This window comes from Strongylocentrotus purpuratus, unplaced genomic scaffold (genome assembly GCF_000002235.5).
Source record: "Strongylocentrotus purpuratus isolate Spur 01 unplaced genomic scaffold, Spur_5.0 spur5_scaffold_10, whole genome shotgun sequence".
Lineage (NCBI taxonomy): Eukaryota > Metazoa > Echinodermata > Echinoidea > Camarodonta > Strongylocentrotidae > Strongylocentrotus > Strongylocentrotus purpuratus.
Window position 1 is genome coordinate 12,470,056 of NW_022145595.1, and position 16,922 is coordinate 12,486,977.

The 16,922-nt window shown below is 36.4% G+C and overlaps 1 protein-coding gene across 4 annotated transcripts in view; it reads right to left on the bottom strand.

Annotated features, from left to right (window-relative positions):
• LOC586629 (PH and SEC7 domain-containing protein 1) overlaps nucleotides 1–16,922 on the bottom strand; it is a 76,951-nt gene continuing 60,029 nt past the window's right edge. For 2 of the 4 annotated variants that reach the window (XM_030979531.1, XM_030979534.1), the window contains 4 exons: nucleotides 15,192–15,343; nucleotides 13,624–13,768; nucleotides 12,439–12,582; nucleotides 9,480–10,353 (listed from right to left, as the gene is read on the bottom strand). In XM_030979531.1, the coding sequence (XP_030835391.1) occupies nucleotides 9,877–10,353; nucleotides 12,439–12,582; nucleotides 13,624–13,768; nucleotides 15,192–15,343 (918 nt within the window). In that variant the 3' untranslated portion in view covers nucleotides 9,480–9,876. Of the gene's footprint in view, nucleotides 595–7,083; nucleotides 8,092–9,479; nucleotides 10,354–12,438; nucleotides 12,583–13,623; nucleotides 13,769–15,191; nucleotides 15,344–16,922 lie in introns of those variants that run through there. The other 2 variants (XM_030979532.1, XM_030979533.1) reach the window with 2 other exon arrangements.

Consider the following 16,922-nt stretch of genomic DNA (forward strand, 5'->3'; position numbering starts at 1 on the left):
TATGCTTCCAATATATTCATTTGAACCAAATTCATGACCCCATACCAAAACTTTGTATTACCTTTAAGTATTAATCTGTCACTCTACAGACAGCAATTATTTTCTCTCCAACGGTACTTTCTATCCATTAAACAGTACACACAAAAATAAAAATGTATTTAAATAAGTTTGAATATTGGATATCCATCAAAAAGTGATTGATCATATATTTAACCATAAGTCATTGTTTCACGAGGTCAAATTTAAACATGGCCCCTGTTTCGATTTGACCCTTTCAATCATTAAAAATGGATTAGACCACCCAGCGAGATCACTGACAGGTGGATATCTCATCAACTCTCAATTGATATAAGAAAAAGAGGGTCATGGGGAACCGGTCAACAGGCACCGATTGGGGAAGTTTTCTATATAGAGGGGGCAAGTATATAGCCACAAGTAGTACAGTGGTGCTTTGAAGGAGGAAACCATACAGATAAAGTGATGACATTCCTTCAGCCTATACATTATTATAAGCCATTGGTGACGTTAAAGATCGGTTGAGAAGAAGTCTTCATTCATCAGAGATAGCCGAAAGACTGGTTCCAACTGCATCATCTAGAGAGAGAAAGAGAGAGAGAGAGAGAGAGAGAGAGGGACACATAAACACTGACAAATTACAACGACACATAGATACAAACTGTATAGCGACAGATTATACTGATAGGAAAAATGAGGGAGGGAGGGGGAGCGATAGAGAGGGGGTAGAGAGAGAGAGAGAGAAAGAGAAAGAGATAGATAGATAGGTAGATATTAAAGAGGTGGGAATGCGTTACAATACCATCAGCATATCAAAATTAATGTAGACCTGAATACCACCCCCCAAAAATGATATTTAAAAGATATCTTGACATATATCTTGCCATATTAGCCCCACAAAAATTGAATAAACAAACAAAACAATAACATAAAAACAACAACAGACACTTGCCCGACCTGGCTATAGTAATAGCTTTGTGCACTATATGAAATAGATACTCTAATCATCAAAAATATTAAATATTGCATCACTTGTCTTCATATCTTCAAGAACATAATACATAAATAATGTACCTTTTAATGTATAAATGCACATGCAAATGTAAGAATAGATATGCTGAATACTGTGATATATGAAGAATAAGTTTGATTCAAGGTGTTTATGCTCCATGCTAAAATGCCGTACAAACATGCACATTTATTTTCAAACAGGAAATTGGACTTATAAGCAAATATACATTTGAAGGAAGAAAAAAATGAAATGTAACTTTAAAGGGAAAAATGTGATGAATATATTTTGAGAGATAAAGCATGCAGGTAATGATAGTGATATCAAGCCCAGTCTCATTACGCAAAAAACCAGTGTTCCGTAATTTGGTGTCAGTGCATGCAAATAGCAACTGAAATTGTAACAAATGATGATTTGTTTGACCTGATTGCTAAGGAAGTATGTGTATACTTTTAGGTAAGCCACCAAGGGACTGATGGCTTTAAGTCCTCTCCAAGGGACTTGGTAATGAGAATTTGGTTTTGCCTTACCAAAGCGGACTAGCTCATCGACTTGGTTTTGAACCCAGGACCTCCCGGCTACAAGACCACTGCTCTACCACTGAGCAATGGCGTCTCCTCTCCTCAAATACAGTACTTATTGTTTTAAAGTTGTCACAGCTAGTCTAAATTACTTTAACAGCACTTACATGTAGGCATATTGAACATTCAATGAAGAGTTTGTTTCCAAATTAATTTTGCCTTTTATAACTGTTGAAATAGCTAACATTAAAGATAAAGTTGAGTTCTGGTCATGCGATTGCATTGTGAAAGAAAAGGTGTAGAATGGATCAGAAAAAGTTGATCATGTGTACTGCAAGGTTCTGGAGTCATCAAAATCATGATAAATTTGGCCCAGTCTTACCTTGATTTCCTTATCTTTCTATGCTCATTACTCAGCCAGTATACATTTTATACCTAAATTATTTGGCAAACGACATTTATTTGTAATCTTGAACATTCAGTGTAAGTTTCTTTTTTTTAACCAGAACTCAAGTTTATCTTTAATCCAAATTCAAGGTAGAATCTTTGAAAAAAATGTGGTTTTGTTTAAGAAGACTACTATCAAAACATTTTAAGATATTAATTATGACGCAGCATTTCTTCACAAATGTATATTAACATTACACTTCTTGATGGCAATACATCTTTCATGTCAATAATTGTAATGATGTTGTATGACACAAGACAGACAAAGCTCAGCATTGCATTTTCATGTGATTATTGTTGCAGAAAAGGTACGTTTGCATTTTGTGGATTTTGGAATAAAACCATCCAAAAAGAAGAAGTTGCATTGCGCAGTAAGGCTGTTGTCAAAATATTAGCATTATTTTGTTCCCAGATAAGCAAAGAAAGATGTGATGTTCAATGTTAAGTGTAAAAGATGAAGTTTGACAGGCAAGTTGGCTGCACACCTCAGGTAATGGTCATTAAAATGCAGTTTAAATAAAATCACCATTTTCAAGCCCTTTGAACCCTTCGCATAAAACAAGAAAGTAAATTTGAAAAATCTGAGCAATAAACATTAAATAAAGCGAAACAGACATAAAATCACCAATGTCAATCCCTCTAAATCCTTTGCATAAAATAAAAAGAGCATACATTTTTCTGAGCAATAAACAGCAAATAAAGCAAACAGACAACAATGATTAGTTTCTGACAAAGTTTATTCTAATATATCTGTTTTAATATTAAATATTACTTGACTAACATTTTGGAAGAATATAAATTTCATCTGAACCATACTGAATTCTCATTTCTGATTCGTTTTTCATGACAATATTCAAACATTCTATACTGACATTCATAGCAACTATTCTGCACAATAAAATAACACAAAAATATCTCTAGACTCATCAACGAAATTTGACATTTCATGACAAACAATATTCCATCATTTTTGTCTCCAACAGCTATATAAAAAAGATAAATAAAAGTAAAACAAATCCGTTATCTCCTTCTGATACATCTTCAAAACTTTTTTCATTTTTGACACAATGCATTTAAAACATCTAAATGTATTCAAACGTACTCTTTGAATAAGTTTCAGCATATCTATACCATCTCAGAATAATGTTAACTCAAATGAAGATTAAATGGCGAGAAATAACTTATTGTATACCAAGCTTGGGAGGATTCAATTTATGAAAATAAGACTTTAATAAAAGCCCCTTTCAGAAATATGCAAGCTCACAAAAACTTATCTCAAAATTTGTCTCTAGCACTAGATGGGTTTTATGAAAGTATCTGCAAATTTCATTGGATTTATAACATGTTGGACTTGAATACATTTAACTTTCTCCTATTCCCATGCTTGTTGATTTGTTGCATGGTGTTTCAAAGACTACAATTGTGCCTTTACACCTACATATGAATCAGACCATGAATATTTCAATCAATAGCCTGGCTGGAATGCTCCTCAGGGAGTGGAGAATGTGCATACACTGTGTGCGGGTAAGCCTGAATCCGATGACCGGGGTAATAATATGATTGCAGGGCCCTCAGGGAGAACAGTATGAATACTGATGAGGCTACCCTGGGTAAACAAGACATATTATTAATAGCATGCGACTTTCATTGCCAATATAATACAATTCTGATTTTTAAAAAAAACATACAAACTTTTTTCAGCAGAAAAAAACACTAAGGTCCAATTTATTCTACTACTTTGGCCATTTGAGAAGAAATAAAAAAGAACATTTCATACTGTTTAGCTACATTCCTGAATTGAAAAATCAGCATGCAGCATGAAATTCATTGAAAGCTGAGGCATCATTATATGGCACATTGCTCTAACATTGGCTTGTGGGTGAACACTGTCCATATGAAGAATACAGACTGATTAACGTACATGTACATCACAAGACAATCATTGTACTGACATCTATACAATATAACTTACGAGCTCATGATTGAAATAACTAGGGGAATCCCCTTTCTAAAGATCTCTGACACAATACAAGTTATCTACTTTTAAGTATTAAAATAAGACAACTTTTACCAAGCTTATGGATTACCGGTATCTCTCAATTCATTATTTTTAATTTGAAGAATAAAATGACATATAACAGTGCGTAGTTACATGCATCGTCTTTCATTGTTATGTACATGTAACTATTTTGTGCGATGTCCATTATGTGTGTTCTCTATTCCAACATCTCTTACAGGAGCTGAATTATTTATATCTTAAAACCCCATCCCCCATGATCCTCTTTTTCTTATGTTAATTGAGAGCCTATTTGATGAGATAACCATCTGTCAGTGACCATGCAGGGAGGTCTATTCCCTCCTGGCCAAACTAGTGCAGATAGGCTTTAATTCAACAGGGTAGCCCCGCCAGTATTTGAAATAATGTTATAATTGGGTCTTATTCAATATACTTCTCTTTCAAGAAGTTTGTGGCCGTTTGCCCAGAGTTATAAGCTTAGAGAATTGAATCATTTTAGAACAATATATATATATATATACATATACAGTCAAACCTGTCTATAGCGACCGCCCAAGGGAAACACAAAAAGTGGTCTTTGTAGACAGGTTCCTTTAGTACATGTTTCAATGAGAAACCATTTTCAAGGGAAACAAAAAATGTGGTCTTTGTAGACAGGTTTGACTGTATATGAAGCAATATATGAAGCAATCCTTCTGTAAACTGTGCCTACTGTTTTGTGCAAAATTGCATGTGTGGCTTAAGGAGCAGCGGTGCAAACAGGTGAAGAAAGCAACTGAAGTGTGACGTATCTTATTCGCAACTTTTTGTTCGCGGCTGTCAGATTATATCAGGTTATAATTGCTTTGTCCCATTTCATCCTAAATGCAAATGCACCAAGTACCGATGACAGAACCCATTGCACCAAAATTACCACTGATGGTAACTTTGCAATCAGTGGTAACTACCGTACCATGGAAACTTTGATTTTGATTGGCTGTTGAGCCCCGCTACCATGGTAGTTGCCATTGATGGCAAAGTTACCATCAATGGTAAGTTTTACGCAACGGGCCCAGCTCTCAACCCCTGGAGCTGGTGATCAGTTTCACAGCCCAGTGAATGCGTAGTGCTCATGGTTTTGAGGTGGTGCTGAGGAAGATAGTTGTGAAGGAACACCAGTCTTCTATTTCAGCATCACTAAAAAGCATGACATGTTGTCTAAAAAAAGCTATCCAGAATAGGGTGATACCCTTACAGTTATATCTATAATCAATAAAACTAATTGAATATTTTTTAAAGGGCAAATTTTGGGATATTTGTGATTGCCAGGTGTAATAGATGTCATCAGTATTTCTTTCAGATTATCTTGCTTGCTCTCTCGGTAAAGGTGTGATGAAAGCAGTCTGGAGTACAAAGACTATCAATTTTCCATCTACTCTCCTCCTTTACTCTGCAGGCACAAACTCTAATTTGACAATCTATTACAATTCCTAAAGCCTTGAGCAGAGCCTAGCTCTGTCGGTCTCTGTCTGTGACCGGAGCAGCTTTAAGTACAGAACCCATGTAGTATGCTGTCAGCCTAGTCTCATAGTGCAGACACTGTTACGCACAATGACTAACAAGGGTTTGTGCCTGCTATAAACTACTCCTCACTTTTAATATGAGAGTGGATAGTCTACAACAAAGGCTTACAAAATCCAGACTGTGTTTAACTGGTGTTTCTGGAGAATGAAACAAAATACTCAGCCTAGATATGAGGCTAACACAATGAATCGACAAAATGCTTCAAGTAATGTTGAGAACTAGGGTGCAACGTTGTGAAGGGGAATGGCAATACACAACTTGGAACGTTTGGAGTGGGACTGAGATTAAATACTTTGAAGATTTAATACAAAGATATAGAAAAATCAAAACACTGAGTACAAGTGTATTATATATCCACGTACTTAAGATGGCAACAGAAACAGAAACAAACTTCACTGTTGATAGCAAACTGAGGATCTGCATAACGAGTGTTAATTGCTGAAATTAAGTGATGTTAATGAGGTAGCTTAATAGCAAAATGGATTGGCACGAAAAGATGCATCCGGAACGCAAAAGGCATGATAGTTTGTTGTATAAAAGTACTTCACAACCAGAGTGTTGGCTCAGTCAGTAGAGCGTCCCCCTCACAACCAGGAGGTCGTGGCCGCGTCATACCAAAATACTTTAAAAGATGGGAGTTGTTGCTACCTTGTTTGGCGTTCAACAATAAGGGATAGAGCAACGTCGATCGGGCGCTGCTCAGTGGCTGCCGGGCTCACGATCAATCGGGCAAAAAGAATTTCCGTTTCGGTTTAATAAAATTTGGAGTGGACTATTAGGCTATTATTATTATTAGTATTATCATTATCCGAATGAAGTTTAGCTAATGGTAAGCCTCGAGATGGTATATGCATTTAAGACATCCATACCCCAACGATTTGGTTTTTAACAATTATGACAGCCTGCCGTCATTAAACGGCTGGATTTACGTCTACTTTCAAGCAGCCAATAAAGGTTCATTATTTTTCAAGTGCTTGTTCCTATAGCTTCCGCTTACATAGTCTGATTTCATCTTTCTGTTTATTCTTGTGATTTACCACGATGAGTGCAAGACGAAAAGCTTCAATTTGTCTCTTTTCGTTGCTATTCTCCAATTACGTAGTTTGCGTACCGGACGCATCTTTTCGCGCCGCTATGTTTCGCTGTGATGCTACCTTAAGAGTCACTCACGGAATACCATATGAAGGGAACTAAAGAGGAATGTTGAGATGTGAATATCACCTGATGAGAGCTAAAAGGGCATTAACTTAATGGGTGGTATTCTCGAAAGTGGACTAACTTTAGTCCATGGTTTAATCCACCGACTAAGTATGGAATGCCAAGTGTCCATATGAATATGTTTTTGAATAATTTAATATATCACTAAATTAAAACAATATGTAATAACATAATGAATAAACAACAACATAACTATGACATAATTATGTTAGCATGGTAATTTAAGGACATATCAAATTAATCAAAAATATATTCATATGGACACTTGGCATTCCATATTTAGTCGGTGGATTAAACCATGGATTAAAGTTAGTCCGCTTTCGAGAATACCACCCAAGGAGTTCAGGCCCTTCTGACTCCAACCAGACTAGATAAGAGTATGATCAAAGGCACAATGTTACATTGGTCAAACTTTCTTTGACAGCCTTCAAGATTGATTTTGGTTATCACTTAAATTGACCCAGAAGTCTGCCCAAAGAGAGATTTGCCAGTTAATACAAACACCAAAGAACAGAAAGGGAGTGTTTGAAAACAAAATATGGTTTAGAATATTTGTTTAAAGGAGCAATTGTTTTGTAATACCGTAATAAGGCCATATCATTATATCCTATAGAGTGTGTGGTTATGTAGTGATGTAGATAGTGTATATCTCCAATAATATCTACAAGCATTTCGGAAAATGATACTGAAGGAAATATACTTTTGGGAATTCTCTGACTTCCGCTAACCCCCTTTTCTTTCAATTGGAGTTGAAACAACGTGCCTTTAATCACACTATGAACACAATGGTGATGGTTGTCTCATTTTGTTTAAGATGTGAAATAATGATTTGTTTACACAGATTTAAAGATGAAGAAAAATAACATATAAAGAGCAACATATAATCATGAACAGCAACAATGTAACCTTCAGATAACTAGGTATAATTGCTCACAATTTCTCAAGTTTTCAGAAATACACTTACTGTTGATATGTCAGGCATGCCTAATATTGCAAAATAATAGATGTCTCTGAGGAACTTTTTAATGTATCTGTGAGCAAGTAGGCCTAGCTACCATGAGGTGCCTTTCTAAATCAAACATTAAAAATAGCATAACTGGAATGGGTTAGTACATGTAAATGTAGTGTCACTGCATGCATTAATAACAAATCTAGACTTCACATTTTTGCGTGGGAAGCTAAATGTACTTGGTGAGAAAACTGAAAATTACGGTTATTTGGCTTTTTTCTTTCTTCAATGATTATTGAGTTGTTCTGCTTTCATACATTACATAGCATCTGAAAGTTTAGGAAGATCATACCTAAAGGAAGGAATACAAAAAAAATAGTAAAAAAATTAGAAAACAATAATTTTTAAATGCATTTCTCAAGAAAATGTATTAGCAGAGAGCATAATTATTTTCTGCATCAAAAGTAACTCTTGCTAGAGAAACTTTCCAAAGTGAGTGTTTGAAGTTGGAAACAATTTGGAAAATTTAATTATGAATTTAAAAACAGACAACACTTTGAATTCAAATTATCACCTCATTCTTTAACTTGATAACTCTTATTTTTTCTGTAAAAAAAAATCATATGGTGCACTTTGTTAAAGCAAATTGATGCTGCAAGAAGCGATTAAATTAGTAGAATTCAGCACAAATGCGCAAATAAAATCTTTCGCTTTAATAGTCTCCTATTAAAAGCTGTCATCGGCAGGATATTACTTGATATATATTGTTCTAAAGATTTTTGAGAGCTGTGACCATAATATTGCAATTACATCAACATGTATACTTTATTTGGTAGATTTTTACCCTGTATAGAAGGAATAAACTTGATACATTTCTAAAAATATCTTACTATACCAGCCGTTTATTATTTAATTATTTGCTACCCGAAATAGAAAGAGGAGCAGAAAGCACTTTAAATGTTTAAATGTGAGTATCCCCCATGTAAAATAAAAAGAAATAAATAGTTTAAAGTCATGAAATGGTCATTCATCAATGATTTTCGGTCAGCCATCAAACCCCATATCATAACATAGTATCCATTCCTTTTATAAAAAAGGGAAAAATGTCATTCCGACTTAACCCATTTCGTACTGGAACCATGTGGTGCCTACACTAAGCCTATGGCTATGAATAAATCAGTAGGCAACAGGTTAACAGCCAATCATTTTTTGGGGAGCTGAGGAATGAATGATAAAATAATTTTATTTAAAAAAACAGGTAACTTCAAATTTGTCACAGTTCCCACTTATTAACGACAACAAACTATAATTGCACTGACTTTCTACGCAAACTTCACGGGTAGAATAAATACTAAAAATCAATGCACTGAAGACGAATATTGCTAATTTTTTTAGTCATGAAAAATACATGGACAATCAAAACAAAAAAAATAACTATCACAAGCCATACTCGATTTTTAATCAAAGTTGCGTGTAGTCTCCAACAGATTTTGAGCTCGTGGAAAACAAACAGTTCATCTTGTGTGAAGTATATTACAGAGATTAGTTAAAACACCTGATGATTATGTACAAAGTAATATTTGGCGTTTGTATTGCCGAGTAAAAAAAACATGAAACAAAACGTAATGATGGCATTCATGAATATGGTAATATAAATAGCTTGACGAGAGATATGTCATGCTCCTATTGCACTTGAAATAGAGCGTTTCCTTTAATAAGCTGGTGGAATTGATGTTTGCCATGTGGGGCAAGTATATGAAGAACACTTTCTGTAAATGCTCTGGGTACTTAAAATGTAGAGGTTCTGGTCAAGCTGCATTCTACCGCTTTCTAGACTTTATAGACTGTTTTCAGTCCGCAATATGGTAAATAGAGTTTACTTAATCGATATTACTTGAAACAAATAATGATTCATGGTATCGATACTGTTAATAGTCAAATAATACTCTTAGATGAATTCAAGAGAAGGCCCCTTTTGATAGTTGACAGTATGAAACTTGCTACAGATCCCTCACCCATAAACATTCTGCAATTCAATGCAAAAGATATTTTAAAAAAGGGAAATTGTATAGAGTTGATACCTAGCTGTCAAGCACAAGACAGTTCTCATTCAAGTTGGCCTTTCAGATTCAACGAATCATTCGTTCATTTTGACGCTGTTATGAATGGCCATACGGTAGCTATAGCGATCCGAAAAGCTTCGATGTACCTTGTTAGTGCTATCTCTGAGGAAAGATTGCGACTCCTCAGCCGCCGGATCCGAATGGCTACCCCCCGCGTTAGAGTTGGTTTTACGGAGGATCGGCTTGGAGGAGGAGGAGTTGCCCTCCGGAGATTTCCTCCCGTCGGACGACGACGGCGACTTCACCGACGATGACGACTTGGACAGCGATGAGGAGGACGATGAAGTGAACTTTGGCAGTGAATTTGGAGCTGATGCGGACCGTGATAAGGTAGATGAGGAGTGAGATGATGCAAATTTAGGAACGGGAGCAGGAGATGACCTCTGAGCGACCGACGATGAAGATGATGGAGCGGGCGGGGCCGAGCGGGGAGGTAAGGAGCTGAAGGGCTGGGAGCGGAGTAGGTAGATGTACGTCTTGAACCTTGAGATCTGTAGAGAACAAACAAACAAACAAAAATCAAAGTAAGGAAAAAAGATAACATTGTCTGATACTTGACAATACATACACTGTATATATAATATCTTCTTTTCCACTTAAAGCATATCTGTACTAGTTTATAGGAGGGATTAGACCACGCTGCAAGGTCACTGGACAGGTGGTTATCTCATCAACTCAGCTCTCAATTAACATAAAAAAAAGAGGATCATGGGGGACCAATGGTCATCGATTAGGCATTGTTTTCTATATAGCGGGAGCAAGTAGCTATAAGTAGGACAGTGTGGCTTTAACATTTTGGTTGCTTGCTTCACCTCTCTGCAAGGTCACTCATTTGCCACACTTTCAATTCTGGACAGAACAATAGGCACCAATTCACAGATGAATTGCTTTGTGCTAGACAATGAGTGATTTCAAGTTGGGTGTTAGTGTTAGTGTTTAGAGCAGTCACACTATGAATATGACGGACAAAGAAAGCGGACAAAATATACAGTTCCTCATTCTACCCTCAACAATTGCTATGGTAGACAAAGGAACATCCCTTCACTGCTTTCATGTAAAATGTGTAGAACAGGTGTCACATGCACATTCACCTGTTCTACACATTTCTACATGATAGCAGTGAAGGGATGTTGCTTTGTCTACCATAGCAATTGTTTAGGGTAGAATGACGAACTGTATAATTTGTCTGCTTTCTTTGTCCGTCATGTTCATAGTGTCAAGAGCTCTTAAATGGAGCTATAAATTTGCTGATGAAATTAAGAGCATGATACCGATATCAATATCGATAACACTATTAAACACCAAACTGGAAATCAACATTTGCCTAATCCCTAGGGGCTAGTATTAGTGAACGCCTTAACACCAGCCGATTTCCATTTGAGCTTTTAGGGCTGCTGTCAGTGTTTATTAAACATTAACACCAGCCCTAAACACCCAACTTGAAATCACTCAATGGCTTTGAAAAGTTATTGTTTCCGGTCTTGATTAGCTCCATGACAACCCTATTAACACCTGGGGGTGTTTCACAAAGATCCTAAGTCGAACTTAACTCTAAGTTAGACTTAAATATTATGGAGAGCTATTTGTAGCCTTAAAATAAAATATATTCAAAAGAAAAAATTTAAGTATTTTAGACTTCTCATTAATTCCACATCAAGAACATGTCATCTCCTTTATAATAGAACATATTAATGATTTGTATCAGCATTTTATGCCTTTTAAAATAACTTTTACAAAATATTTTCAAAGATGCTAATGGCTTTCCATAATTTTTAAGTCCAACTTAGAGATAAGTTCAACTTAGGATCTTTGTGAAACACCCCCCTGTACTGATTAATCTTGCACCGGAAACAGTTAAATAATCTTGAAACCTACCCGGTATCTCATGACAAATACAACATGATATTGATTGTCCTTGCAAATGTATTTATCTGCGGTGGGGAAGGTTGTTCTTGGCCCCACTGCTTAAATCTTTACCACTAATGGTAATGTTCCTCTAGAAGTTACCATTGATGGCAAAGTTACCATTAAAGATAAAGGCGAGTTATGGTCATGCGATTGCATTGTGAAAGAAACGTTGTGGAATTGATCAGAAAAGGTTGATCATCTAGCTGATAAGTATTGGTGTGTACTGCAAGGTTCTGGAATCATCAAAATGATAAGAAATTAGGCCCAGTCTTCGTAAAGTTACAAGCACTGTACACAGGAAGATGTATATGGGACTATGCGCACACGTGCGTGACACGTGCGTTTATCTCTCACAGACCATGTAGATAAACTAATTTACCAAATATATCAATTAGTAGGCGGTTTCCCGGCAAATTTGTTATCATCATGTATTAGTCAAAACATATTCTTTCACATGATTGGTAATAAGAGCTTCCATTTCATTTTTTGAAATGGGGCGTTTCCAATACTGGTCTTTACCTTTAAATCTTTACCACTGATGGTAATGTTCCCATAGAAGTTACCATTGATGGCAAAGTTAACATTAATGCTTAGTTTTATGTAACGGCTCCATGATAAGGTAAAATAAACACAAACCAGTCAAAGAATAAATGAAGGAATTTACAAACCTCATATTCCAGGTATTCATCCTTTGTCTTGTAATCTTTGATGATCTTTGCCTTAGCCTTCTTGTCTGGTGGATAGCTTCGATGGTCTTCTAACTCACGTTCTAATGCTTCAATCTTCTCATCATGACTCGCCAACTGTTGAGCCTTTGGAAAAAAGATTAAAAGAGAGCAACATGAAGAAATGCTTGGGAGGTGGGGGGGGGGGGACGAAAAGACAGATGGGAACTAGACCTTGACGACAATAGTAACTGTAAAAGGAACTAGTCTGAAAGTTTGTTTAAATAAGTTTTCTTTTCTTCTCAAGTTAGAAATCACAGGTTCAATCTTCAATAGAGACCAGTTTAAGAAACACAATTTTGTAATTGAAAATGACAAAATACGGCACTGTGTATATTTATTTCTTGTTTTTTAACACGTAAAGTCCATAGCCTTTTTCATGAGAGGGTAATATGGTCTTATATTTACTGATTCACTGCTCTATTTACTGATTAGCCCTTTTAGGATTACAACAAGTGTGATATAATTTTGTAAAAACACTGCTCAGATGTCTGATACGGTTAATAATTGATATTGTACACTTCTTTACACTTCATTGTTATGAATAATTCTGCTGTGACATGATCTTTGTTATTGTTCAACCAGTGGAGAAAGAATTTCTGTTGTTATTAAAGATGAATCAATAAATTCTCTAGATTCTCTAGTTGCTTTGGACAGACAGCACTAGCAACATTAAGTTTCAGCACATAATTTATTGCATTGGAGATTTAAAAAAATTCAGTGTCCTTCCAATCTAGCTCAATAAAATTATCTAACTGGATCTAGCTTGCATGATGTTTCACCATCAAACTTATTTTATTGGAAAAACAATCAAAGTCCTTCCAACCGGTGTGTTGGCTCTGTCAGTAGAGCGTCCGCCTCACAACCGGGAGGTCGTGGGTTCGAACCCTGGCCGCGTCATACCAAAAGACGTTAAAAGACGGGAGTTGCTGCTACCTTGTTTGGTGTTCAACAATAAGGGATAGAGCAACGTCGATCTGGGGCTGCTCAGTGGCTGCCGGGCTCACGATCAATTGGGCAAAAAGAATTTCCATTTTCGATTTAATAAAATTTGGAGTGGACTTTAAAAGATTATTATTATTATTATTATTATTATTGGAGCTCAATGTTTCACTAGTTTTATCTTACTGGATCTTGTTTGGATGCACCGCTTGGTAGTACGGGTCTCCTGAAGCCCATCTGTGAACCCACCGCTGCTGGGAGGGGTGGTGAAGAGTGGACCGATGATGCTAGGTTCACTGCTTGCATCCAAGACTGCATGTCTCTCACATCACTGGCATAAAACAAGATAACAACGGATATTACATAACAGAAGTGGTGGTGGTTATTTTACCTGACTGCTAAGAAAGCCTAAATGCTTGTTAGTAAGCGGCCAGAGGACCGACGGCTTTAGGTCCTCTCTGAGGGCCTGATAATGAGGATTAATGCCTTACCAATTAAGGGCACTAGCTCATCGACTTGGTTTTGAACCCGGGTCGCCTAATTACGAGACCACTGCTCTATCAACTGAGCTATCGCAATGAAAGGGTAATTAACAACAAATGTAGATGAAAAATGGGAGAGAGAGAGAGAGAAGGAAAATGACAATAAGAAAGAGAAAAGAGGAAAAGTGGGGAGAAAAGAGGATGAGAGAGAAAGGGAGGAAGAAATGTCGGAAGAGAGAAGAGAGGGTTGCCATATTACGAGACCCTTGCTCTATCAACTGAGCTATCACAATGAAAGGGTCATTAACAACAAGTGCAGATGAAAAATGGGAGAGAGAGAGAGAAAGAGAGAGAGAGAGAGAGAAAGAGAGAGAGAGAGAGAGAGAGAGAGAGAGAGAGAGAGAGAGAGAAGGAAAATGACGATAAGAAAGAGAAAGGAGGGAAAGTGGGGAGAAAAGAGGATGAGAGAGAAAGGGAGGAAGAAATGTCAGAAGAGAGAGAGAGAGAGGGTCTCCGGATTATGGGACCACTGCTCTACCAACTGAGCTATTGCATTGAAAGGGTAATTAACAACAAATGTAGATGAAAAATGGAAAAGAGAGAGAGAGAGAGAGAGAGAGAGAGAGAGAGAGAGAGAGAGAAGGAAAATGACAATAAGAAAGAGAAAGGAGGGGAAGTGGGGAGAAAAGAGGATGAGAGAGAAAGGAAGGAAGAAATAAAGAAAGAAAGAGAGAGAGAGAGAGAGAGAGAGAGAGAGAGTGTGGAAGAAGAACCCAATAGTTGTAAATTTTTGAGTGTAAACTTTAATATAAATAATAATGATAGCTCAGCAACAGTTCTCTTTGATACAAGTAAAGTAATCAATTTTGCAATATTCATTTATATAACCAATTTCAATCCTCAGCTCTGCCTGGTGAGGCCCGGTGCCCTCCAGCTGCTCAGTTCACTGACAATTTAAGGGACTAGCCCAGTCAGCACATTATTCACATGAGCTCTAGCATCTGAGGCCAACAGACCCCAGACTGGCAGCTAATGAGACTAAAGGGTGATACTAATTAATTTCAGGTGAATATACAAATAACATATCAATTATGGATTTAGTAAAATAAACTTATACAACTGTATTAAGTAAATACTGGGTTACAGATGGAAAATATATACATACCAAGTATTTTCTCACTGAAATAAGATATTAAAAATCGATACTTCAATTGGAGAATGGAATCTTGTGGGAAGTTAGATAGGAAAGCTAAATGGGTGAAGAGTACTTACAGACACTGCATGAGGTATTCACTCCAGTTGGCCAGTCGAAGTAAGAAGACGTTGGGTTTCTTATCATATTGACCAGACCGGCTGGCTAATGCATGCTGGATCCTCATCACCTCCTTGGGGTTGTTGAAAGCCAAGTCCTTGGCAACCTCCGACTTCAGATAAGAAAGAAAAAAGAAATCAATGAAAATAAGTTCACACAGGATGTTACAGTTTTAAAACTTAAAGTCTGCAAAAACCTCCAAATTATAAACAACAATCCAATAACACTGACCACGGTTCATGTTTACACAGGACTTTTTAGTTTTAAACTTAAAATTTGCAAGCCTCAAAATTATAAACAACAATCCACTAACACTGACCAGGATTCATGTTCACACAAGACATTGTAGTTTCAAACTTAAAGTTTGTGAAACCTTAAAAATTATAAACAACAATCCACTAGCACTGACCAGGATTCATGTTCACACGAGACGTTGTAGAGTTAATCTTAAAGTTTGCGAAACCTCAAAATTATCAAAAAAACAATCCACTAACAGTGACCATTAATGTAGTAGTCAAAATTGCAATGGACTACCAATAATCAGTATACAATTAAATTCTCTTTTAAAAGGGCCAACCTTTGCGTCTCTCCCTCTCTGTGTGTATGTGTCTGTCTCTCTGTATCTGTCTGTCTGTCTGTCTGTATCTCTTTTTATCTGTATGTATCTGTCTGTCCCGCTCTCTCTCTGTCTATGTCTCTCTTTCTTTCTCTGTCTATCTCTCTGTCCCCCTATTTCTCTCTCTTTCTCTCTCTTCCTGTCTCTCTGTCTCTCTCTGTCTCTCTCTCTGCATTCAAAAATCCCTTTCTCCCTCAGTTGCAATATGTCTATGTTTACAAGATTTTGACTGTGAGATCTAGAAATACCCCTTACTGCTATTCCAACTGTTTCTTTTATTGCATTGGGGATGCACAGCTGTACAGGTGAACAAGCAGACAAGGCATGACATAAAACACAATGAATGGGTCGAAGACACCCTAGGTTTGAGAATTTTCAATGAAGGAACAGCAATTCGATTAAAAAAAAAAAATGGTTGGACCCATAGGCAAATCCAGGTTGGGCTCACAAGTGCCTATATTAGAGCCACCCCTTATTTGTATCATTGAATTCGGAGTAAAATGGCACCTTTAAAATCAGAATGACCCCCATTTCTTTTAATGGCGTCAAAGTTTGTCATCTCTGTGCCCCCCCCCCCCATTGCAAATTTGTGGGAATAGTATTTCATTACCTGGTATTATCAAAAAAAGGAATGAATTGTAGCATATGATTCAATTAGTCTTTTTATATTACATTTCCAGTCTAAATCTGCATCAATTAATTTTCTCTTTTAAGTTTTTCCAACTTTATATTTCAGTCACTTTGTAGAAGGGTTTACATAAAATGTAGACATTATCTAGATTTAAATCACAATTTAGAAGTTGACATTAGACATATTACATTAAATGCTATAGATACAGTGAAAAAGAAGGAGGCTATAGATGCAAGCTTAACATGCAAATATTCTTCTGTTTTAACTGAAAATATGTAAAGATGTAAAGATAATCTGAAAGTTTGAGTGAAAACAGACCATTATTAATGATAACAATTGGGGAAAACTGATCTGATTGATTCCTTAATTCTCCCAACTATATTATTACAATTTAACTACATTTAAGGTGAATGTAAATCGTCACAAAGCAATGAATTGTCTCTT